General features: G+C 47.3%; 2 protein-coding genes across 8 annotated transcripts in view; one reads left to right on the top strand and one right to left on the bottom strand.

Moving 5' to 3' along the window:
* The window catches only part of vit (vitrin), an 84,736-nt gene extending 78,799 nt beyond the window's left edge, over positions 1-5,937 (top strand). For all 6 annotated transcript variants that reach the window (XM_045223703.1, XM_045223743.1, XM_045223770.1 and 3 more), the window contains one exon: positions 2,833-5,937. In XM_045223703.1, coding sequence (XP_045079638.1) covers positions 2,833-3,011 — 179 coding nt within the window. In that variant the 3' untranslated portion in view covers positions 3,012-5,937. The remainder of the gene's footprint in view (positions 1-2,832) is intronic.
* Positions 5,938-6,913: 976 nt separating this feature from the next.
* Positions 6,914-25,203, bottom strand: part of LOC121556619 (striatin) — a 110,847-nt gene continuing 92,557 nt past the window's right edge. For both annotated transcript variants that reach the window (XM_041870507.2, XM_041870506.2), the window contains 8 exons: positions 22,109-22,245; positions 16,420-16,595; positions 15,639-15,808; positions 12,865-13,029; positions 12,546-12,686; positions 12,327-12,428; positions 11,856-11,942; positions 6,914-7,910 (listed from right to left, as the gene is read on the bottom strand). In XM_041870507.2, the coding sequence (XP_041726441.1) occupies positions 7,741-7,910; positions 11,856-11,942; positions 12,327-12,428; positions 12,546-12,686; positions 12,865-13,029; positions 15,639-15,808; positions 16,420-16,595; positions 22,109-22,245 (1,148 nt within the window). In that variant the 3' untranslated portion in view covers positions 6,914-7,740. The remainder of the gene's footprint in view (positions 7,911-11,855; positions 11,943-12,326; positions 12,429-12,545; positions 12,687-12,864; positions 13,030-15,638; positions 15,809-16,419; positions 16,596-22,108; positions 22,246-25,203) is intronic.

Genomic DNA, 25,203 nt, shown 5'->3' on the forward strand with positions numbered 1-25,203 from the left:
GCCAAACAGGTCTATTTTTGTTTCATCAGACCAGAGGACATTTCTCCAAAAAGTACGATCTTTGTCCCCATGTGCAGTTGCAAACCGTAGTCTGGCTTTTTTATGGCGGTTTTGGAGCAGTGGCTTCTTCCTTGCTGAGCGCCCATTCAGGTTATGTCGATATAGGACTTGTTTTACTGTGGATATAGATACTTTTGTACCTGTTTCCTCCAGCATCTTCACAAGGTCCTTTGCTGTTGTTCTGGGATTGATTTGCACTTTTCGCACCAAAGTATGTTCATCTCTAGGAGACAGAACTCCTTCCTGAGCGGTATGACGGCTGCGTGGTCCAATGGTGTTTATACTTGCGTACTATTGTTTGTACAGATGAACGTGGTACCTTCAGGCATTTGGAAATTGCTCCCAAGGATGAACCAGACTTGTGGAGGTCTACCATTTGTTTTCTGCGGTCTTCGCTGATTTCTTTTGATTTTCCCATGATGTCAAGCAGAGGCACTGAGTTTGAAGGTAGGCCTTGAAATACATCCACAGGTACACCTCCAATTGACTCAAATTATGTCAATTAGCCTATCAGAAGCTTCTAAAGCCATGACATCATTTTCTGGAATTTTCCAAGCTGTTTACAGGCACAGTCAACTTACTGTATGTAAATTTCTGACCCACTGGAATTGTGATACAGTGAATTATAAGTGAAATAATCTGTCTGTAAACAATTGTTGGAAAAATTACTTGTGTCATGCATAAAGTAGATGTCCTAACCGACTTGCCAAAACTATAGTTTGTTAACAAGACATCTGTGGAGTGGTTGAAAAACAGGTTTTAATGACTAATTTCACTGTAAGGTCTACACCTGTTTTATTCAGCGCATGTGACGAATACAATTTTATTTGAAACCAAGTGGAAATGTAATGAAGGCTAAGTTGTTGTGAAACCAAGTTGAAATGTAATGAAAGCTACACTGAACAAGAATATAAACGCAACACGCAACAATTCAAAGAGTTACAGTTCATGTAAGGAAATCAGTAAATTGAAATAAATTAATTAGTTAATCTATGGATTTCACATGACTGGGAATACAGATATTGATCACAGATACACTATATAAACAAAAGTATGTGGACACCCCTTCAAATTAGTGGATTCGGCTATTTCATCCACACCCGTTGCTGACAGGTGTATAAAATCGAGCACACAGCCATGCGATCTCCATAGACAAACATTGGCAGTAGAATGGCCTTACTGAAGAGCTCAGTGACTTTCAACGTGGCACCGTCATAGGATGCCACCTTTCCAATAAGTCATTTAGTCAAATTTTCTGCCCTGCTAGAGCTGCCCTGGTCAACTGTAAGTGCTGTTATTGTGAAGTGGAAACGTCTAGGAGCAACAACGGCTCAGCTGCAAAGTGGTAGGCCACACAAGCTCACATAACGGGACCGCTGAGTGCTGAAGCACGTAAAAATCAATCAATCAAATGCAACACTCACTACCGTGTTCCAAACTGCCTCTGGAAGCAATAGCACAATAAACGTTTGTCGGAAGCTTCATGAAATGGGTTTCAATGGCCGAGCAGCCGCACACAAGCCTAAGATCACCATGCGCAATGCCAAGCGTCAGCTGGAGTGGTGTAAAGCTTGCCGCCATTGGACTCTGGAGTGATGAATCACACTTCACCATCTAGCAGTCCGACGGACGAATCTGGGTTTGGCAGATGCCAGGAGAACGCTACCTGTTTTTCATGGTTCGGCCTAGGCCATTTAGTTCCAGTGAAGGAAAATCCTAACGCTACAGCATACAATGACATTATAGATGATTCTGTGCTTCCAACTTTGTGGCAACAGTTTGGGGAAGGCCCTTTCCTGTTTCAGCATGACAATGCCCCCGTGCACAAAGCGAGGTCCATACTGAAATGGTTTGTCGAGATCGATGTGGAAAAACTTGACTGGCCTGCACTGAGCCCTGACTTCAACCCCATCGAACACCTTTGGGATGAATTGGAACGCCGACTGCGAGCCAGACCTAATCGCCCAACATCAGTGCCTGACCTCACTAACGCTCTTGTGGCTTAATGGAAGCAAGTCCCCCGCAGCAATTTTCCAACATCTAGTGGAAAGCCTTCCCAGAAGAGTGGAGGCTGGTATAGCAGCAAAGGGGGGGGACCAACTCCATATTAATGGCCATGATTTTGGAATGAGATGTTTGACGAGCAGGTGTCCACATACTTTTGGTCACGAAGTATATGTGGCTAGTATCTAATCTAATCTTTACTGTGGTCCAGGTGTGATAGCCTAATACTCAATCTCTATCAGTCTAATCCAGCGGTGGGAAAACTACGGCCCGCGAGGGAATTAGTAGAAATGTTTAACATCCAAGACTAGATATAGAAAGTATGTAGAAATGATAATGGACCTAATATATTTTCTAATAAGTGCCCTTTTCCTGGCTGGCAAAATCTTTACAAACAAATAGGTTGCAAAAAATAATCTGTATGGCCCCTCTGTCGAATTCTGAAATCCCAACGTGGCCATCGAGCCAAAAGGTTTGCCCACTCCTGGTCTCCTGTTTGTCCAGTTGTGATAGTCTACTCCAGTCTCTAACTACCGGTCTCTCTCCAGGTGTGATAGTCTACTCCAGTCTCTAACTACCCGTCTCTCTCCAGGTGTGATAGCGTACTCCAGTCTCTAACTACCTGTCTCTCTCCAGGTGTGATAGTCTACTCCAGTCTCTAACTACCTGTCTCTCTCCAGGTGTGATAGCGTACTCCAGTCTCTAACTACCTGTCTCTCTCCAGGTGTGATAGCGTACTCCAGTCTCTAACTACCTGTCTCTCTCCAGGTGTGATAGCGTACTCCATCGGCATCGCCTGGGCAGCGCAGGACGAGCTGGAGTACATCGCCACCGACCCCGACAAGGAGCACTCCTACTTCGTGGATGAGTTTGACAGCCTCTACAAGTTCGTCCCCAAGGTGGTCAACAACATCTGTCAGGAGTTCAACTCACAGCCACGCAACTGAGGGGCACCCTATTCCCTATGTAGTGCACTACTTTAGACCAGTGCCCATAGGGCTCATAGGCCACTCCAGTTACTTATAAATCTGCGCTTACATATCAAGGAAACAAGGAAGCGAGGAAGCATTTCTAAAGTATTCAAACAGGGCGTTAGGGGGCTGTAGGGAGAGGGGTTAGGTATTTTATTAGGATCCCCATTAGCTGTTGCTAATTAGGGTAGGTCTACATAGTCCTGCACTGTCACTACATTTATCACGGAGACAGGACAGGGTCTTTACAGAACGTATTACCGGTAAGTTACCAAATGAAAAATTGTGCAGAACTGTTGTAAAAGTTGGTGCTGAATTGGCAATAGTTAAATTCCCAAGGGAGGTTATTGGTTTGAAGCGGAAGGCATACGAACATGAATCAAAATAATTTGAAGTCATTGGATCACAATGATTAAACTTTGGCCATGCGATCCCAACTGTTGTTCGTGTTATATTAACAGTCAGGGACGGGGGGGTATTTTGTGTTCTCACTCCTAATCATGTAATATAATTGATCGAAACGGAAAAGTACCAGGGGTTGGAGTCAATTCGAATCGAAGGCTGTCAATTCAGAAAGTAAACGAATTCCAATTCAATAATTGAAAAAAGTGCTTTTATTTTCAATGACTTCTCAATGAACTGAAAAGGATAAACAATACATTTCAAAAGATTACATGTTTTCTAAAGTTTAAATTCAAAATCACTTCCTGAATTGACTGACTTAAATTAGAATTGAGCCCAACCCTGATGCTTACAGAAAAAACTATAGACTACAAAAGCACCCCTAGCACTTAGTCTTCCGGCTTAACACCACCACACAATCTGGTGCTTACAGAGAAACATAACCTTATGGGGACATGGTGCTTACAGAGAAACACAGCCTTATGGGGACATGGTGCTTACAGAGAAACATAGCCTTATGGGGACATGGTGCTTACAGAGAAACATAGCCTTATGGGGGGACATGGTGCTTACAGAGAAACATAGCCTTATGGGGACATGGTGCTTACAGAGAAACATAGCCTTATGGGGACATGGTGCTTACAGAGAAACACAGCCTTATGGGGACATGGTGCTTAACACTTCCCCTTATGGCTTATTAACACACTGCAGCAACACAATATGGTGCTTTACAATAGGGGAGATTGGAAATGAATAAGACAGAGAGGACCGGCGTCGTCGCACCACATTTTGGGAATTCAGCCATATTACGGTCTTCTCGTCAGAATTTGACCATGTGTGTGTATATATATACGGTGTTGTCTTTTATAGAGGAGAGATTTGATTTTAGGGACGTTGTGTACGTTTTTCCTCCAAAAACAGTCAAGAGTCTGCTTGGATGTTTTCGATGCATGCTGACTGTGTATGTGTAAGCCATATAATACTTTTAATCCCCCCAAAAAACTGAAGGGGCCATACTTATGACTTCACATGTTAGCAGCTAGCAAGGTTTAAAACCTAAAGGTAACATCTTTAGCATTTCCAATTAGATAACATGTCTTACTTGGTAACTCTAGCTGGCTCCTAACAGCTGTCTATTAATCCCCCCAAAAAATGAACAGTTCTCTTTATATATGGCAAATTAACACATGGTCAAATTAAAGTGAAGCGCTTCAAGATGGAGTTGAAGTTTTCTGCCAGCTCTGATAGTGAACCTATAAATAGATCAAACTTGAATATTTTTTAAACCTAAACCGTGTTCCTCACAAATGAAAACCAAGGGGCATATTCATTAGTGCACACCATAACAAAACATTTAAGCAAGGGAAAATGAGTTTCTTATTATTCGACAGATTCAAGTAGTCCCTCCCCTGTTTTCAGTCCATTTTCTTCCGTTTGGTGACTAATGAACACAACCCAGCTCTTCTCCTCCCTCTATTCTCCCCTCTTGTTCACGTGACTGATATTGGTTTGTTCAGAGTATTTATATCATCTCCTCCCAGTTTTTATTTTTAATCCTGTTTGTGTTTGTACATATGCATATTAAAAAAAGCCGTTTGTTATTTTCAAATACATATCTGATCCAATATTTTAATGCTATTTTTAATAAAATCATACTGAAAAAAAACTTGCGTTGAGATGTTCTTCAGAGACAAAAGAGGTATTTGTTAACAGGTAAGAGTAATCATATGCAAAAACTAAAATCTGTACACATTTGTGTGCAGTTATATTAGATAATTATTAGACGTTTATTAGACGTTAGTAATGTATCATAGTTTTGACATGGACTAGACATCTCTATACCATCATTCCTGTTCTATACCAAACAACATTACATACAACCCACACCACTCAAGAGTGGAGAAAAGGACTGCAACATTCTGGTAATTTTCCTAAAAATTCCCAAGTTTTCCAAGAAATCCCAGTTGGAAGATTCCCAGAATCACGAGGGAATAAAGAACATCCAAGAATCCTCCAACCAGGATTTCTAGAACACCTGGGAATTTGGAGAAAGTCACTGGAATTTTGCAACTCTAGAGAAGACAATACTGCAGGAAGAAAAATCCTTTATCTACAGCGAACGCATTGTTGTAAAATCAGACAGAATCCTCCTCTTCCTCCCCCCGCTCTCTCAATTCCCAGGTTTATGTTGTAAAAAATCTCTCTCTCTCGCTCTCAAAATCATGGACAGAAACAAAGATTTTACAGCAGTTTTAATGAGAACAGACATTCATATACAAACCAGCGACTGAATGTCTGAGAAAATAGCTCATTTGAACTTGTAAGTTACATGGATATCTTGATGGATTTGTGGGACAATTATTTATTTTTTAAATTTTTGTGTGAATATAACACATTGTACTGTAACTACAGCTTGAGGACAGCGGCGTCTGCATCCCAGAGCCCTGCGGATCCTAATCAAAAGTAGTGCACTATATAGGGAATAGGGTGCCATTCTCTGGTCTAAAGTAGTGCACTACTTAGGGAATAGGGTGCCATTCTCTGGTCTAAAGTAGTGCACTATATAGGGAATAGGGTGCCATTCTCTGGTCTAAGGTAGTGCACTACTTAGGGAGCCATTTGGGAGGCACACCTACTCTGAGACGTTAGCCACATACAGTACGGCTCAGTGGCCTGTATTGTAAAGATGGACCAACGTCTGTTGCTACATACTAAACCTCATATTGTAGAACCAGATGGTTTACTTTGGAAACATGAATTTGTAATTTAACTTTTTTTTTTTGCAGTGTACAGTTATAACTAGGAATTCTTCTAACAAAACAGGAAATATTTACTTGATCTGTTTCAGCTCTGCCAGTTTGGCCGATTCCCCTCTACCCTGGTCCCAGATCTGTTAGTGCCGTCTTTCCAACTCCTATATGGTCAATGGCAAGACAGCACAAACAGATCTGGGGCCAGGCTAATATCCACCCATGCTATTTAAAAAAAATTAGCACTCAAACTCACTTCAGCACAGTAAGTTTTAAGACTTAATATATATATATATTTTTTTTACATTTTAGTCATTTAGGAGACGCTCTTTTCCAGAGCGACATACATTTTCATACTTATATATTTTGTTTATTATAAGTATTTGTAATTTTACATCCAAAGTTTTGTTAAAATGAACACCATCGTGACAACCTTTCCCCATCCACTCAGTCTCCCCCACCCCGCAAAAACAGATGCTCTGTAAAATAACTTTTGTTTCAAGACCTTTTTTGAAAGCAAAGGCACATTTTAATAAGTGTTTTTAAAAGGAAAGCAGAGAGAGAAAGGCTGGCTGGCGGGGGAGACTGGGGGAGACTGGGGGGAGACGGGGGGAGACTGGGGGGAGACTGGGGGAGACGGGGGGAGACTGGGGGGAGACTGGGGGGAGAAACACGGGGGAGACACGGGAGAAACACGGGGGAGACACAGGGGAGACACAGGGGAGACACAGGGGAGAGACACAGGGAGACACGGGAGAGACAAGGGGGGACAGGGCAGACACGGGGGAGACTGGGGAGACAGAGTCAGCCTTGGAAGCAGAGGGGAAAAGCGAGATGCTTCCATCCCTGACAGTCAGCCGCAGCCAGTCTTCAGTAAGTACCCCACATCTCCATCACAACACAACACTGAACCTGACCTGGAGGAGAAGGAGAGGAGGGACCAGGAAGCAGACAGTCCACCCTGGTCTGAGAGGAGAAGCCTGGACCTAGAGACTGGGGAAATGGGGGCCTGGGGTTCTGGTTAATGGGGAGAGGGTAGGGTTAGGGGGGTTTAGGGCATGGTGCTCCACCTCCCCAGTGAGTCTACACTATAAAACCCCCGTCCGTCTGTCTTCAACCCCCTCGCTAGCTGTGAAGGGAAGATTAGTCTGAAGACCATAGTATCAGTCTGTGGTCTGTAGACTGTAGTCAGTCTGTGTGGGTGTTCATTGGCTGCAGCTTGGAGAAAGAGGAGGGGCTCTGTTTCCGGTCACACCCAGGGGCCTGCCTGGACTGTACAGGGAGGAGGAAGCCTTGTGCCCAATCGGTGTTTTCCTAACAGACCTCCCAGCCAACCACAGCCCTGGCCCTCTCCCTCTGGAGGCGGGCCTAGTCTGGGTCTTGGTAGTGGCTATTGGCTGCATCATCCGCCAGTCAAAACAGGGAACCAGTAGCGTGAGAGGGGAAGTCTGCGTGGAACCCCACACGCCCATTTCTTAAGGTCCCGCCCCTCCTGTGTGTCTATTGATCCCTGGTGCTGGGAGGCTGTGTCGGTGGGCTGTGATAGGTCCTCGTCATACGAACACCTTGGCGAGAGCGTCTGCCCCGGCGGAGGCGATGTAAGCCTTAGAGGGGTGGAAGGCCACGTCATGGATAGACTCATCATTCTTCTTCCTGTGAGCTGTAAACTCCTGGATACACGTCTTAGTCTCCAGGTTCCACAGACGAATAGAACAGTCATGACCTGAGGAAGGAGAGGAGAGAGGGATTAGGGAGGGGAACGAGAGCAGACGAATAGAGCAGTCAACCGGAGAGGGAGGAGAGGAGACAGGGATTAGGGAGGGGAGAGGAAGGTGAACAGTAGTTGGGCGACAAGGCAGTTTACATAAAGTATACAGCTCTGGTGTCCCCCAGGGCTCAGTTCTAGGCCCTCTCCTGTTTTATAAAGTATACAGCTCTGGTGTCCCCCAGGGCTCAGTTCTAGGCCCTCTCCTGTTTTATAAAGTATACAGCTCTGGTGTCCCCCAGGGCTCAGTTCTAGACCCTCTCCTGTTTTATAAAGTATACAGCTCTGGTGTCCCCCAGGGCTCAGTTCTAGGCCCTCTCCTGTTTTATAAAGTATACAGCTCTGGTGTCCCCCAGGGCTCAGTTCTAGACCCTCTCCTGTTTTATAAAGTATACAGCTCTGGTGTCCCCCAGGGCTCAGTTCCTAGGCCCTCTCCTGTTTTATAAAGTATACAGCTCTGGTGTCCCCCAGGGCTCAGTTCTAGGCCCTCTCTCCTGTTTTATAAAGTATACAGCTCTGGTGTCCCCCAGGGCTCAGTTCTAGGCCCTCTCCTGTTTTATAAAGTATACAGCTCTGGTGTCCCCCAGGGCTCAGTTCTAGACCCTCTCTCCTGTTTTATAAAGTATACAGCTCTGGTGTCCCCCAGGGCTCAGTTCTAGACCCTCTCTCCTGTTTTATAAAGTATACAGCTCCGGTGTCCCCCAGGGCTCAGTCCTAGGCCCTCTCCTGTTTTATAAAGTATACAGCTCTGGTGTCCCCCAGGGCTCAGTTCTAGACCCTCTCTCCTGTTTTATAAAGTATACAGCTCTGGTGTCCCCCAGGGCTCAGTTCTAGACCCTCTCCTGTTTTATAAAGTATACAGCTCTGGTGTCCCCCAGGGCTAAGTTCTAGACCCTCTCTCCTGTTTTATAAAGTATACAGCTCTGGTGTCCCCCAGGGCTCAGTCCTAGGCCCTCTCCTGTTTTATAAAGTATACAGCTCTGGTGTCCCCCAGGGCTCAGTTCTAGGCCCCCTCTCCTGTTTTATAAAGTATACAGCTATGGTGTCCCCCAGGGCTCAGTTCTAGGCCCTCTCTCCTGTTTTATAAAGTATACAGCTCTGGTGTCCCCCAGGGCTCAGTTCTAGACCCTCTCCTGTTTTATAAAGTATACAGCTCCGGTGTCCCCCAGGGCTCAGTTCTAGACCCTCTCTCCTGTTTTATAAAGTATACAGCTCTGGTGTCCCCCAGGGCTCAGTTCTAGGCCCTCTCCTGTTTTATAAAGTATACAGCTCTGGTGTCCCCCAGGGCTCAGTTCTAGGCCCTCTCCTGTTTTATAAAGTATACAGCTCTGGTGTCCCCCAGGGCTCAGTTCTAGGCCCTCTCCTGTTTTATAAAGTATACAGCTCCGGTGTCCCCCAGGGCTCAGTTCTAGGCCCTCTCCTGTTTTATAAAGAATACAGCTCTGGTGTCCCCCAGGGCTCAGTTCTAGACCCTCTCCTGTTTTATAAAGTATACAGCTCTGGTGTCCCCCAGGGCTCAGTTCTAGGCCCTCTCCTGTTTTATAAAGTATACAGCTCCGGTGTCCCCCAGGGCTCAGTTCTAGACCCTCTTCTGTTTTATAAAGTATACAGCTCCGGTGTCCCCCAGGGCTCAGTTCTAGGCCCTCTCTCCTGTTTTATAAAGTATACAGCTCCGGTGTCACCCCAGGGCTCAGTTCTAGACCCTCTCCTGTTTTATAAAGTATACAGCTCTGTTGTCCCCCAGGGCTCAGTTCTAGACCCTCTCCTGTTTTATAAAGTATACAGCTCTGGTGTCCCCCAGGGCTCAGTTCTAGGCCCTCTCTCCTGTTTTATAAAGTATACAGCTCTGGTGTCCCCCAGGGCTCAGTTCTAGACCCTCTCCTGTTTTATAAAGTATACAGCTCTGGTGTCCCCCAGGGCTCAGTTCTAGACCCTCTCCTGTTTTATAAAGTATACAGCTCTGGTGTCCCCCAGGGCTCAGTTCTAGGCCCTCTCCTGTTTTATAAAGTATACAGCTCTGGTGTCCCCCAGGGCTCAGTTCTAGACCCTCTCTCCTCTTTTATAAAGTATACAGCTCTGGTGTCCCCCAGAGCTCAGTTCTAGACCCTCTCCTGTTTTATAAAGTATACAGCTCCGGTGTCCCCCAGGGCTCAGTTCTAGACCCTCTCCTGTTTTATAAAGTATACAGCTCCGGTGTCCCCCAGAGCTCAGTTCTAGACCCTCTCCTGTTTTATAAAGTATACAGCTCTGGTGTCCCCCAGGGCTCAGTTCTAGGCCCTCTCCTGTTTTATAAAGTATACAGCTCCGGTGTCCCCCAGGGCTCAGTTCTAGACCCTCTCCTGTTTTATAAAGTATACAGCTCTGGTGTCCCCCAGGGCTCAGTTCTAGACCCTCTCCTGTTTTATAAAGTATACAGCTCCGGTGTCCCCCAGGGCTCAGTTCTAGACCCTCTCCTGTTTTATAAAGTATACAGCTCCGGTGTCCCCCAGGGCTCAGTTCTAGACCCTCTCTCCTGTTTTATAAAGTATACAGCTCTGGTGTCCCCCAGAGCTCAGTTCTAGACCCTCTCCTGTTTTATAAAGTATACAGCTCTGGTGTCCCCCAGGGCTCAGTTCTAGGTCCTCTCCTGTTTTATAAAGTATACAGCTCTGGTGTCCCCCAGGGCTCAGTTCTAGACCCTCTCTCCTGTTTTATAAAGTATACAGCTCCGGTGTCCCCCAGGGCTCAGTTCTAGGCCCTCTCTCCTGTTTTATAAAGTATACAGCTCTGGTGTCCCCCAGGGCTCAGTTCTAGACCCTCTCCTGTTTTATAAAGTATACAGCTCCGGTGTCCCCCAGGGCTCAGTTCTAGGCCCTCTCTCCTGTTTTATAAAGTATACAGCTCTGGTGTCCCCCAGGGCTCAGTTCTAGACCCTCTCCTGTTTTATAAAGTATACAGCTCTGGTGTCCCCCAGGGCTCAGTTCTAGGCCCTCTCCTGTTTTATAAAGTATACAGCTCCGGTGTCCCCCAGGGCTCAGTTCTAGGCCCTCTCTCCTGTTTTATAAAGTATACAGCTCCGGTGTCCCCCAGGGCTCAGTTCTAGACCCTCTCCTGTTTTATAAAGTATACAGCTCTGGTGTCCCCCAGGGCTCAGTTCTAGGCCCTCTCTCCTGTTTTATAAAGTATACAGCTCTGGTGTCCCCCAGGGCTCAGTTCTAGACCCTCTCCTGTTTTATAAAGTATACAGCTCTGGTGTCCCCCAGGGCTCAGTTCTAGGCCCTCTCCTGTTTTATAAAGTATACAGCTCTGGTGTCCCCCAGGGCTCAGTTCTAGACCCTCTCTCCTCTTTTATAAAGTATACAGCTCTGGTGTCCCCCAGAGCTCAGTTCTAGACCCTCTCCTGTTTTATAAAGTATACAGCTCCGGTGTCCCCCAGGGCTCAGTTCTAGACCCTCTCCTGTTTTATAAAGTATACAGCTCCGGTGTCCCCCAGAGCTCAGTTCTAGACCCTCTCCTGTTTTATAAAGTATACAGCTCTGGTGTCCCCCAGGGCTCAGTTCTAGGCCCTCTCCTGTTTTATAAAGTATACAGCTCCGGTGTCCCCCAGGGCTCAGTTCTAGACCCTCTTCTGTTTTATAAAGTATACAGCTCTGGTGTCCCCCAGGGCTCAGTTCTAGGCCCTCTCCTGTTTTATAAAGTATACAGCTCTGGTGTCCCCCAGAGCTCAGTTCTAGGCCCTCTCTCCTGTTTTATAAAGTATACAGCTCTGGTGTCCCCCAGGGCTCAGTTCTAGGCCCCCTCTCCTGTTTTATAAGGTCTGTCATATCCTCACATGGACTCTCCTACCATTGCATGCAGAATGACAAGGTATCTATCTAGCTAAGGATGTTAGAAATCATTGATCTAGAGTTGTTAGCTACTTACTGCCAGACATCAGATAGAGTCCGTTGGGGTCGACAGCTAGACTGGTAACTGCCTCCAGGTGGGCCACCATCGAGTGGATCAGCTTTCCTGAAGAGTTCAAATTGACATTTGTTAATTGAATGTTTCTGCTTTCTGTGAGTGCATCAGTTTATGTGTATTCACTCTAATTTTTAAAACACTCTACTTTTAAAAACAAACTGCTGTGATAAACCAAACTTGATCAGGATGTGGTAAAAACTGGACGACTGCAATATTCTAAATACTTTTAGATTTAAGTTGGGACTGATGGAGGACCATTGAGATCCTATTTAGTTCTGTGTGGAGGACACTGTTGGAGTGAAAAACTAATAGAACGTTTGTATGTAGACCAGCAAAATGGTCGAATTACCTGTGTTGTTGTCGTGTTACCTGTGGTGTTGTTGTCGTGTTACCTGTGTTGTTGTCGTGTTACCTGTGTTGTTGTCGTGTTACCTGTGTTGTTGTCGAAGAACTTGATGTGCCTGTCCTCTTCAGCGGTGATCGTGATGGGGAGGGTGGGGTGGCTCAGCACCCTGTTGATCTGACAGGGGGTACCTGGGGAGAGGAGAGGTTGATTCCTTGTTGAACAGGCCAATCTGACCATCCCTGTCTCTCTCTCCCTCCCTCCCTCCCTCCCTCCCTCCCACCCCTCCTCCCTCCCTCCAGACCTACCCGTCTCTGCAGTGGACTCCAGGTTGAGCACCAGTTGCTGTGTCTCCATGTTGAACAGGCCAATCTGACCGCTGGTGAATGATGTCACCATGTAGGCGGGGTCACTGCAGACCAGGTCCACTGAGGACGGCACGCCAAACCCTGAAGCAGGAAGCGAAACAAAAACACATTCTATGGGTTAAAACATCAATGTACTCAGACATTACAGTAACTAATCCAAACCCCCTAATGGTCAACTCATCCTCCAACTCGTCACACCTCCTAACAACTCAGTTAAAGTCACTGAACCATATTGGCTGATGTGTCTGTCTGAGTGTACCTTTATTGTGGAAGGTGGCCAGGGCCGGCTTGGTATTGGAGGCGTCCCACAGCCTGACGGTGCCGTCTCCAGAGCAAGACAGGAGTCTCTGATGAACACTACTGTAGACCAGACCCCACACTGAGTCAGTATGACCGCACAGCGCCCCCCGCAGGACAGACGGCTCTATGTCAGAGAGAGAGAGAGAGTGTATTCGGAAAGTATTCAGACCCCTTGACTTTTTCCACATTTTGTCACGCTACAGCCTTATTCGAAAATGGATGAAAAAAAAAAATCCTCATCAATTTACACACAATACCCCATAATTGCAAAGCGAAAACAGGTTTTTAGACATTTTTGCAAATGTATAAAAAATATAAAACAGAAATATTCAGATCCTTTGCTATGAGACTCGAAATTGAGCTCAGGTGCATCCTGTTTCCATTGATCATCCTTGAGATGTTTCAACAACTTGATTGGAGTCCACCTGTGGTAAATTCAATTGATTGGACATGATTTGGAAAGGCACACACCACAACTGTGGGACCTTATATAGACAGGTGTGTGCCTTTCCAAATCATGTCCAATCAATTGAATTTACCACAGGTGGACTCCAATCAAGTTGTTGAAACATCTCAAGGATGATCAATGGAAACAGGATGCACCGGAGTTCAATTTCGAGTCTCATAGCAAAGGGTCAGAGCATGTCAGAGCAAAAACCAAGCCATAAGGTCGTAGGAATTGTCCGTAGAGCTCCGAGACAGGATTGTGTCGAGGCACAGATCTGGGGAAGGGTACCAAAAAATTTCTGCAGCATTGAAGGTCCCCAAGAACACAGTGGCCTCCATCATTCTTAAATGGAAGAAGTTTGGAACCACCAAGACTCTTCATAAAGCTGGCTGCCCGGCCAAACTGAGCAATCAGGGGAGAAGGGCCTTGGTCAGGGAGGTGACCAAGAACCCGATGGTCACTCTGACAGAGCTCCAGAGTTCCTCTGTGGAGATGGGAGAACCTTCCAGAAGGACAACCATCTTTGCAGCACTCCACCAATCAGGCCTTTATGGTAGAGTGGCCAGACGGAAGCCACTCCTCAGTAAAAGGCACATGACAGCCCACTTGGAGTTTGCCAAAAGGCACCTAAAGACTCTCAGACCATGAGAATCAAGATTCTCTGGTCTGATGAAACCAAGATTGAACTCTTTGGCCTGAATGCCAAGCATCACGTCTGGAGGAAACCTGGCACCATCCCTACGGTGAAGCATGGTGGTGGCAACATCATGCTGTGGGGATGTTTTTCAGCAGCAGGGACTGGGAGACTAGTCAGGATCGAGGGAAAGATGAACGGAGCAAAGTACAGAGAGATCCTTGATGAAAACCTGCTCCAGAGTGCTCAGGACCTCAGACTGGGGCGAAGGTTCACCTTCCAACAGGACAACGACACTAAGCACACAGCCAAGACAACGCAGGAGTGGCTTCAGGACAAGTCTCTAAATGTCCTTGAGTGGCCCAGCCAGAGCCCGGACTTGAACCCGATCGAACATCTCTGGAGAGACCTGAAAATAGCTGTGCAGTGACGCTCCCCATCCAACCTGACAGAGCTTGAGAGGATCTGCAGAGAAGAATGGGAGAAACTCCCCAAATACAGGTGTGCCAAGCTTGTAGCGTCATACCCAAGAAGACTCGAGGCTGTAATCACTGCCAAAGGTGCTTCAACAAAATACTGAGTAAAAGGTCTGAATACTTATGTAAATGTGATATTTCAGTAGTTTATTTTTAATACATTTGCAAAAATGTCATTATGGGGTATTGTGTGTAGATTGATGAGGGAAAAAAAACAATTGAATCCATTTCAGAATAAGGCTGTAATGTAACAAAATGTGGAAAAATGAAAGGGGTCTGAATACTTTCCAAATGCGCTGTGTATGTAGACAAACGGAGGAAGAAACAGAGGCAGAGAAACAGACAGAAAGCGAGAGAGCCGAGACAGAGAGAGCCGAGACAGAGAGAGAGCCGAGACAGAGAGAGAGCCGAGACAGAGAGAGAGCCGAGACAGAGAGAGAGTCGAGACAGAGAGAGAGCCGAGACAGAGAGAGAGAGCCGAGACAGAGAGAGAGAGCCGAGACAGAGAGGGAGAGAGCCGAGACAGAGAGCCGAGAGAGAGAGAGAGCCGAGACAGAGAGAGAGAGAGACGAGACAGAGAGAGAGAGAGAGAGAGAGAGAGCCGAGACAGAGAGAGAGAGAGAGCCGAGAGAGAGAGAGAGCCGAGACAGAGAGAGCCGAGAGAGAGAGAGAGAGCCGAGAGAGAGAGAGAGAGCCGAGAGAGAGAGAGAGCCGAGACAGAGAGAGAGAGAGAGAGAGAGAGAGCCGAGACAGAGAGCCGAGACAGAGAGAGAGAGAGACGAGACAGAGAGAGAGAGACAGAGAGAGAGCCGAGACAGAGAGAGAGAGAGACGAGAGAGAGAGAGAGCAGACAGAGAGAGAGCCGAGACAGAGAGAGAGCCGAGACAGAGAGAGAGCCGAGACAGAGAGAGACAGAGAGAGAGCCGAGACAGAGAGAGAGCCGAGACAGACAGAGAGAGAGAGCCGAGACAGAGAGAGAGAGAGCCGAGACAGAGAGAGAGAGAGCCGAGACAGAGAGAGAGAGAGCCGAGACAGAGAGAGAGAGAGACGAGACAGAGAGAGAGAGAGCCGAGACAGAGAGACAGAGAGAGCCGAGACAGAGAGAGAGAGACAGAGAGAGCCGAGACAGAGAGACAGAGAGAGATACAGGCAGCCAGCCAGACCTCTGTTCTTACCGTATGAGTCGTATGGGTCTACATTAGGGTTAGGGGTGTTCCAGCTCTGAATGGTCCCGTCCACCCCTCCACTGAAACATTGCTCTCCTGTACTGCTCATCACTACACACAGCACTGCACCCTGGTGGGCCCTGAACGTGTAGATGGGTTCCACGTCAAGAGAGGCACTCCTGGAGATAAAGACAGAGAGAGAAATAGTGAGTTAGACAGTTGTAAACTTTATAGACAATCTGGACTGTATAAAGGCAACATTTCCTCTCACCAGGTTTGGAGTCAACTCTTCTCACCAGGTTTGGAGTCAACTCTTCTCACCAGGTTTGGAGTCAATTCCTCTCACCAGGTTTGGAGTCAACTCCTCTCACCAGGTTTGGAGTCAACTCCTCTCACCAGGTTTGGAGTCAATTCCATTTTCATTCATTAAATTCAGGAAGTAAACTGAAATTCAAATTCTCCCCAATGAGGAATTGACACCAAACCTGGTGAGAGGAATTGACTCCAAACCTGGTGAGAGGAATTGACTCCAAACCTGGTGAGAGGAGTTGACTCCAAACCTGGTGAGAGGAATTGACTCCAAACATGGTGAGAGGAATTGACTCCAAACCTGGTGAGAGGAATTGACTCCAAACCTGGTGAGAGGAATTGACTCCAAACCTGGTGAGAGGAACATCTCTAGTCTAAGTCTCTGCTTTAGTGAAGTAGACACTGAGTTGTAGTCTTCCCTGTTGTCTTCTGCAGGTTAGGGTTAATATTATGGTGTTATTAGACAGAGGGTCAGTCTTACTTCTTGGTGGGGGCAGTCTTCTGCAGGTTCCACATCTTCAGCGTGTGGTCCTCTGAGGCGGTGACTAGAACCGGTTCTACGGGGTGGAACGCCAGACCTCGGATCCCGTCGAAGTGGCTCCGCAGGGTGAACTTAGGGTTCCACGTCCTCCTCAGGGCATCCTGGTTGTTGGAGATCTGAGTAGGGTAAACGCCATGGATTATGGGTAGATAAAGTCTGTATGTGAACAGCTCTTGTTAATGCATTTAGTGCTTGTTGTAGTTGAGGAAGGTATTGAGTGGACAGACATCAGTAATGTATAGTAATGTACAGTTGAAGTCGGAAGTTTACATACACCTTAGCCAAATACCTTTAACTCAGTTTTTCACAATTCCTGACATTTAATCCTAGTAAAAATTCCCTGTCTTAGGTCAGTTAGGATCACCACTTTATTTTAAGAATGTGAAATGTCAGAATAATAGTAGAGAGAATGATTTATTTCAGCTTTTATTTCTTTCATCACATTCCCAGTGGGTCAGAAGGTTACATACACTCAATTAGTATTTGGTAGCATTGTCTTTAAATTGTTTAACTTGGGTCAAACGTTTCAGGTAGCCTTCCACAAGCTTCCCACAATAAGTTGGGTGAATTTTGGCCCATTCCTCCTGACAGAGCTGGTGTAACTGACTCAGGTTTGTAGGCCTCCTTGCTCGCACATGCTTTTTCAGTTCTGCCCACATATTTTCTATAGGATTGAGGTCAGGGCTTTGTGATGGCCACTCCAATACCTTGACTTTGTTGTCCTTAAGCCATTTTTCCACAACTTTGGAAGTATGCTTGGGGTCATTGTTCATTTGGAAGACCCATTTACGACCAAGCTTTAACTTCCTGACTGATGTCTTGAGATGTTGCTTCAATATATCCACATAATTTTCCTTCCTCATGATGTCATCTATTTTGTGAAGTGCACCAGAGCCTCCTGCAGCAAAGCACCCCCACAGCATGATGCTACCACCCCTGTGCTTCACGGTTGGGATGGTGTTCTTCGGCTTGCAAGGTTCCCCCTTTTTCCTCCAAACATAATGATGGTCATTATGGCCAAACAGGTCTATTTTTGTTTCATCAGACCAGAGGACATTTCTCCAAAAAGTACGATCTTTGTCCCCATGTGCAGTTGCAAACTGTAGTTTTGGAGCAGTGGCTTCTTCCTTGCTGAGCGGCCTTTCAGGTTATGTCAATATAGGAATTGTTTTACTGTGGATATAGATACTTTTGTACCCGTTTCCTTCAATATCTTCACAAGGTCCTTTGCTGTTATTCTGGGATTGATTTGCACCAAAGTACGTTCCTCTCTAGGAGACAGAACGCGTCTCCTTCCTGAGCGGTATGATGGCTGCGTGGTCCCATGGTGTTTATACTTGCGTACTATTGTTTGTACAGATGAACGTGGTACCTTCAGGCGTTTGGAAATTGCTCCCAAGGATGAACCACACTTTTGGAGGTCTACAATTGATTTTCTGAGGTCTTGGCTGATTTATTTTTGATTTTCCCATGATGTCAAGCAAAGAGGCACTGAGTTTGAAGGTAGGCTTTGAAATACATCCACAGGTACACCTCCAATTGACTCAAATGATGTCAATTAGCCTATCAGAAGCTTCTAAAGCCATGACATAATTTTCTGGAATTTTCCAAGCTGTTTAAAGGCACAGTCAACCTAGTGTATGTAAACTTCTGACCCACTGGAATTGTGATACAGTGAATTATAAGTGAAATAATCTGTCTGTAAACAATTGTTGGAAAAATTACTTGTGTCATGCACAAAGTAGATGTCCTAACCGACTTGCCAAAACTATAGTTTTGAAAAACGAGTGTTTGAAAAACTAGTTTTAATGACTCCAACCTAAGTGTATGTTAACTTCCGACTTCAACTGTACATAGGCGTACAGAGGCCTATTATCAGCAACCATCAGTCCTGTGTTCCAATGGCACGTTGTGTTTGCTAATCCAAGTTTAAAACTGGCCTTCTTGAGACTAGTTGAGTATCTGGAGCATCAGCAATTGTGGGTTCGATTACAGGCTCAAAATGGCCAGAAACAAAGAACTCGTCAGTCTATTCTTGTTCTGAGAAATTAAGGCTATTCCATGCGAGAAATTTCCATGAAACTGAAGATCTCGTACAACGCTGTGTACTACTCCCTTCACAGAACAGCGCAAACTGGCTCTAACCAGAATAGAAAGAGGAGTGGGAGGCCCCGGTGCACAACTGAGCAAGAGGACAAATACATTAGAGTGTCTAGTTTGAGAAACAGACGCCTCACAGGTCCTCAACTGGCAGCTTCATTAAATAGTACCCCACAAAACACCAGTCTCAACGTCAGCAGTGAAGAGGCGACTCCGGGATGCTGACCTTCTAGGCAGAGTTGCAAAGAAAAAGCCATATCTCGGACTGGCCAATAAAAAGAAAAGATTAAGATGGGCAAAAGAACACAGACACTGGACAGAGGAAGATTGGAAAAAAGTGTTATGGACAGACGAATCGAAGTTTGAGGTGTTCGGATCACAAAGAAGAACATTTGTGAGACGCAGATCAAATGAAAAGATGCTGGAGGAGTGCTTGATGCCATCTGTCAAGCATGGTGGAGGCAATGTGATGGTCTGAGGGTGCTTTGGTGGTGGTAAAGTGGGAGATTTGTACAGGGTAAAAGGGATCTTGAAGAAGGAAGGCTATCACTCCATTTTGCCACGCCATGCCATACCCTGTCGACGGCGCTTGATTGGAGCCAATTTCCTCCTACAACAGGACAATGACCCAAAGCACAGCTCCAAACTATGCAAGAACTATTTAGGGAAGAAGCAGTCAGCTGGTATTCTGTCTGTAATGGAGTGGCCAGCACAGTCATCGGATCTCAACCCTATTGAGCTGTTGTGGGAGCAGCTTGACCGTATGGTACGTAAGAAGTGCCCATCAAGCCAATCCAACTTGTGGAAAGGTGCTTCAGGAAGCATGGGGTGAAATCTCTTCAGAGTACCTCAACAAATTGACAACTAGAATGCCAAAGGTCTGCAAGGCTGTAATTGCTGCAAATGGAGGATTCTTTGACGAAAGCAAAGTTTGAAGGACATAATTATTATTTATATTAAAAATCATTATTTCTAACCTTGTCAATGACTACATGATGCAGCCAATCAAGATGCGCTCAATGGTGCAGCTTTCAACCTCCCGAATGGGGAAGAGGTGCTGTAGTGCCTTTTTCACGACTGTTTGAGTGTATGGACCATTTTAAGTCCTTAGTGATTTGGACACCAAGGAACTTGAAGCTCTCGACCCGCTCCACTGCAGCCGTGTCAATGTGAACGGGGGCGTGCTCGCCCCTCCGTTTCCTGTAGTCCACGATCAGCTCCTTTGTCTTGCTCACGTTGAGGGAGAGGTTGTTGTCCTGAAACCACACGGCCAGGTCTCTGACCTCCTCCCTGTAGGCTGACTCATTGTTGTCGGTGATCAGGCCTACCACCGTTGTGTCGTCAACAAACTTAATGATGGTGTTGGAGTCGTGCTTGGCCACGCAGTCGTGGGTGAACAGGGAGTACAGGAGGGGACTGAGCACGCACCCCTGAGAGGCCCCCGTGTTGAGGGTCAGCATGGCGGATGTGTTGTCACCTACCCTTACCACCTGGGGGCGGCCCGTCAGGAAGTCCAGGATCCTGTTGCAGAGGGAGGTGTTCAGTCCCAGGGTCCTTAGCTTAGTGATGAGCTTTGAGGTAATGAGTTCCACAGCATGATGCTGCCACCACCATGCTTCACCGTAGGGATGGTGGCAGGTTTCCTCCAGACGTGACGCTTGGCATTCAGGCCAAAGAGTTCAATCTTGTTTCTCATGGTCTGAGAGTCTTTAGGTGCCTTTTGGCAAACTCCAAGCGGGCTGTCATGTGCCTTTTACTGAGGAGTGGCTTCCATCTGGCCACTCTACAATAAAGGCCTGATTGGTGGAGTGCTGCAGAGATGGTTGTCCTTCTGGAAGGTTCTCCCATCTCCTCAGAGGAACTCTGGAGCTCTGTCAGAGAAACCATCGGGTTTCTTGGGTCTACTCCAGGGGTCTGAATACTTCCCCAATGCACTGTATTATCTCCAATGTATCGTCCATGTAAAAAAACCTGTCTGATTAGGATTAATAATATCCGACAATACCTTTTTAATTCTATGCGCTAAGCATTTTGCTACGATTTTGGCATCACAACACTGAGGTGTAAGGGGTCTCCATTTTTTTAGGAAGACTGGATCTTTATTTTTACCACCTGGGTCCTGTTATAGTAAAAAATCAGACCTTCTTGCTGAGTATCTGATAGTCTACCATTTCTATAGGAGTGGTTAAAACATGTTAATAACGGACCTTTTGAGTACATCGAAAAATATTTGATATACCTCAACTGGTATGCCATCCAGCCCTGGAGTTTTCCTGTACTTGAAGGCTTTAATTGCATCTACAAGTATTTGATACACTGCCGATTTTGCAGGTTTTCCTACTTACAAAGCATGTAGAGGTCTGTAATTTTTTATCATAGGTACACTTCAACTGTGAGAGACGGAATCACATTGTACGATTTTTAAGTAATTAATTTGCATTTATTCAAAATCGTCAGTGTATCAAATACTTGTTCTCCCCACTGTAGAAGATCCTCCTCTGTAATTAGGCCATCACATGAGTCTGTCTGTATGGCTGTTAATTTCACGCTATTAATAGAAAATTAATCCTTACAATTAACTTTGGTTAGTGGAGATGGAGGAGACTGAAATGAAAACGTATGCTTAAAGTACTTTGCTTCCTCTTTCAAAATATAGTTTGGTGAATTCATGGGTGACCGTCATTTGTAACAAGTTTCTTTAAATAATTTTTTGGTAGCATTTCTATGTTGAAGATGTAAAAAATAATTGGGTGCATTTTCCTCCATATTCATATTGCAGTTTGTTTTATTTTTTTATAATATATTACACTTGATCTTTCTTGAATAATTTCTTCAATTTCTTTTAGTTTTTCCTCTAACTTATTCTGTGCCTCGGTTACAATTTTTATTGCTCTCTAGCTGTACTGTTAGTCCCTCTATTTCCTTTGTTAATATGGACTCTTTGGACCTAAATCGTTTTTGTTCTAAAGATGAGTATTGAATTGCATGGCCTCTAAAGGCACATTTAAACGTGTCCATTACAATAAGGGGATCTGCTGTAACTATGTTATGTCGGAAAAAGTCAGTTATAAATTATTCTGTCCTGGTTAAAAACAAGTTTCCAATATCCTCGCCCTCGTGGAAAATCTGTGAGAGTAATGTGTATACCAAATACTTGATGGTCCGACCGTCTGTCCACTATCAAACTTTTGGCGCCAGCGAGAATGACATAAGAAAGTATTGAAGACGACTAGCTTGATATTTAATCCTCCATATATCAACTAGTTCCAATATATGCATAATATTCATCATTTCTTTAAGTGCATGAGGGTGATAGTTTGTAATGTGACTTCCTTTACGGTCCATTGAGGTACTTAAAACCGTACTATAATCTCTCACCATAACAATTGAGTCATGTACTTCATCATTACAGATGGGAGTGCTGCAGGGGTGTAGTTAGTGTGGCAGCTAGCTTTAGAGTTATTTGGGAACAGGAATAAGAGTGGATGTGTGCCGATTGTATTTAGTCCTCAAGGGAGGTACTACTCACGTCGTATCCCAAGCTATCGGCCTCGTTGGATACCGTAAGACCAGCCAGCTCCCCCAGTCCCAGATCAGCCGCCATGTTCTCATCAGGACCCATTATGAAGGACTTTCCTGAGGAGGGAGGGGACGTCAACGCCTCCACTGGAAGAGGTAAAAACAGAGCCAGTTACTACCTGCAGGGAAGCCATTACACTGACAATGTTATGGACTTAACAGAGGGCAAAATACATGTTGCGAACTTTAAAAAAAAAAAGCTTCCAAAAGCTTCCTTTTTTTTTCTTCAGAAATCCCAGCTAGAGGATTCCCTGAATCAGAGAGGGATAAGCAGGAAGGGGATCCTTCCACTGAAACACCAGGGAACTATCCCTGGGTCTGGTAGAGACAGGGGACAGAGAGACAGGGAGGGAACTATCCCTGGGTCTGGTAGAGACAGGGGACAGAGAGACAGGGAGGGAACTAGCCATGGGTCTGGTAGAGACAGGGGACAGTGAGACAGGGAGGGAACTAGCCCCGGGTCTGGCAGAGACAGGGGACAGAGAGACAGGGAGTGAACTAGCCCTGGGTCTGGCAGAGACAGGGGACAGAGAGACAGGGAGGGAACTAGCCCAGGGTCTGGTAGAGACAGGGGACAGAGAGACAGGGAGGGAACTAGCCCTGGGTCTGGCAGAGACAGGGGACAGAGAGACAGGGAGGGAACTAGCCCCGGGTCTGGCAGAGACAGGGGACAGAGAGACAGGGAGGGAACTAGCCCCGGGTCTGGTAGAGACAGGGGACAGAGAGACAGGGAGGGAACTAGCCCTGGGTCTGGTAGAGACAGGGGACAGAGAGACAGGGAGGGAACTAGCCCTGGGTCTGGTAGAGACAGGGGACAGAGAGACATGGGACAGAGAGACAGGGAGGGAACTAGCCCAGGGTCTGGTAGAGACAGGGGACAGAGAGACAGGGAGGGAACTAGCCCTGGGTCTGGCAGAGACAGGGGACAGAGAGACAGGGAGGGAACTAGCCCTGGGTCTGGTAGAGACAGGGGACAGAGAGACAGGGAGGGAACTAGCCCTGGGTCTGGCAGAGACAGGGGACAGAGAACTAGCCCTGGGTCTGGTAGAGACAGGGGACAGAGAGACAGGGAGGGAACTAGCCCTGGGTCTGGCAGAGACCGGGGACAGAGAGACAGGGAGGGAACTAGCCCCGGGTCTGGTAGAGACAGGGGACAGAGAGACAGGGAGGGAACTAGCCCAGGGTCTGGTAGAGACAGGGGACAGAGAGACAGGAGGGAACTAGCCCTGGGTCTGGTAGAGACAGGGGACAGAGAGACAGGGAGGGAACTAGCCCTGGGTCTGGTAGAGACAGGGGACAGAGAGACAGGGGACAGAGAGACAGGGAGGGAACTAGCCCAGGGTCTGGTAGAGACAGGGGACAGAGAGACAGGGAGGGAACTAGCCCCTGGGTCTGGTAGAGACAGGGGACAGAGAGACAGGGGACAGAGAGACAGGGAGGGAACTAGCCCAGGGTCTGGTAGAGACAGGGGACAGAGAGGGAACTAGCCCTGGGTCTGGTAGAGACAGGGGACAGAGAGACAGGAGGGAACTGGCCCTGGGTCTGGTAGAGACAGGGGACAGAGAGACAGGGAGGGAACTAGCCCTGGGTCTGGTAGAGACAGGGGACAGAGAGACAGGGAGGGAACTAGCCCTGGGTCTGGTAGAGACAGGGGACAGAGAGACAGGGAGGGAACTAGCCCTGGGTCTGGTAGAGACAGGGGACAGAGAGACAGGGAGGGAACTGGCCCTGGGTCTGGCAGAGACAGGGGACAGAGAACTAGCCCTGGGTCTGGTAGAGACAGGGGACAGAGAGACAGGGAGGGAACTAGCCCTGGGTCTGGCAGAGACAGGGGACAGAGAGACAGGGAGGGAACTAGCCCTGGGTCTGGCAGAGACAGGGGACAGAGAACTAGCCCTGGGTCTGGTAGAGACAGGGGACAGAGAGACAGGGAGGGAACTAGCCCTGGGTCTGGCAGAGACCGGGGACAGAGAGACAGGGAGGGAACTAGCCCTGGGTCTGGCAGAGACCGGGGACAGAGAGACAGGGAGGGAACTAGCCCAGGGTCTGGTAGAGACAGGGGACAGAGAGACAGGGAGAGAACTAGCCCTGGGTCTGGTAGAGACAGGGGACAGAGAGACAGGGAGGGAACTAGCCCTGGGTCTGGTAGAGACAGGGGACAGAGAGACAGGGAGGGAACTAGCCCTGGGTCTGGTAGAGACAGGGGACAGAGAGGGAACTAGCCCTGGGTCTGGTAGAGACAGGGGACAGAGAGACAGGGAGGGAACTAGCCCTGGGTCTGGTAGAGACAGGGGACAGAGAGACAGGGAGGGAACTAGCCCTGGGTCTGGCAGAGACAGGGGACAGAGAGACAGGGAGGGAACTAGCCCTGGGTCTGGCAGAGACAGGGGACAGAGAACTAGCCCTGGGTCTGGTAGAGACAGGGGACAGAGAGACAGGGAGGGAACTAGCCCTGGGTCTGGCAGAGACCGGGGACAGAGAGACAGGGTGGGAACTAGCCCCGGGTCTGGTAGAGACAGGGGACAGAGAGACAGGGAGGGAACTAGCCCAGGGTCTGGTAGAGACAGGGGACAGAGAGACAGGGAGGGAACTAGCCCAGGGTCTGGTAGAGACAGGGGACAGAGAGACAGGGAGGGAACTAGCCCTGGGTCTGGTAGAGACAGGGGACAGAGAGACAGGGGACAGAGAGACAGGGAGGGAACTAGCCCAGGGTCTGGTAGAGACAGGGGACAGAGAGGGAACTAGCCCTGGGTCTGGTAGAGACAGGGGACAGAGAGACAGGGAGGGAACTGGCCCTGGGTCTGGTAGAGACAGGGGACAGAGAGACAGGGAGGGAACTAGCCCTGGGTCTGGTAGAGACAGGGGACAGAGAGACAGGGAGGGAACTAGCCCTGGGTCTGGTAGAGACAGGGGACAGAGAGACAGGGAGGGAACTAGCCCTGGGTCTGGTAGAGACAGGGGACAGAGAGACAGGGAGGGAACTGGCCCTGGGTCTGGCAGAGACAGGGGACAGAGGAACTAGCCCTGGGTCTGGTAGAGACAGGG

The sequence above is a fragment of the Coregonus clupeaformis genome, chromosome 1, assembly GCF_020615455.1.
Source record: "Coregonus clupeaformis isolate EN_2021a chromosome 1, ASM2061545v1, whole genome shotgun sequence".
Taxonomy (NCBI): domain Eukaryota; kingdom Metazoa; phylum Chordata; class Actinopteri; order Salmoniformes; family Salmonidae; genus Coregonus; species Coregonus clupeaformis.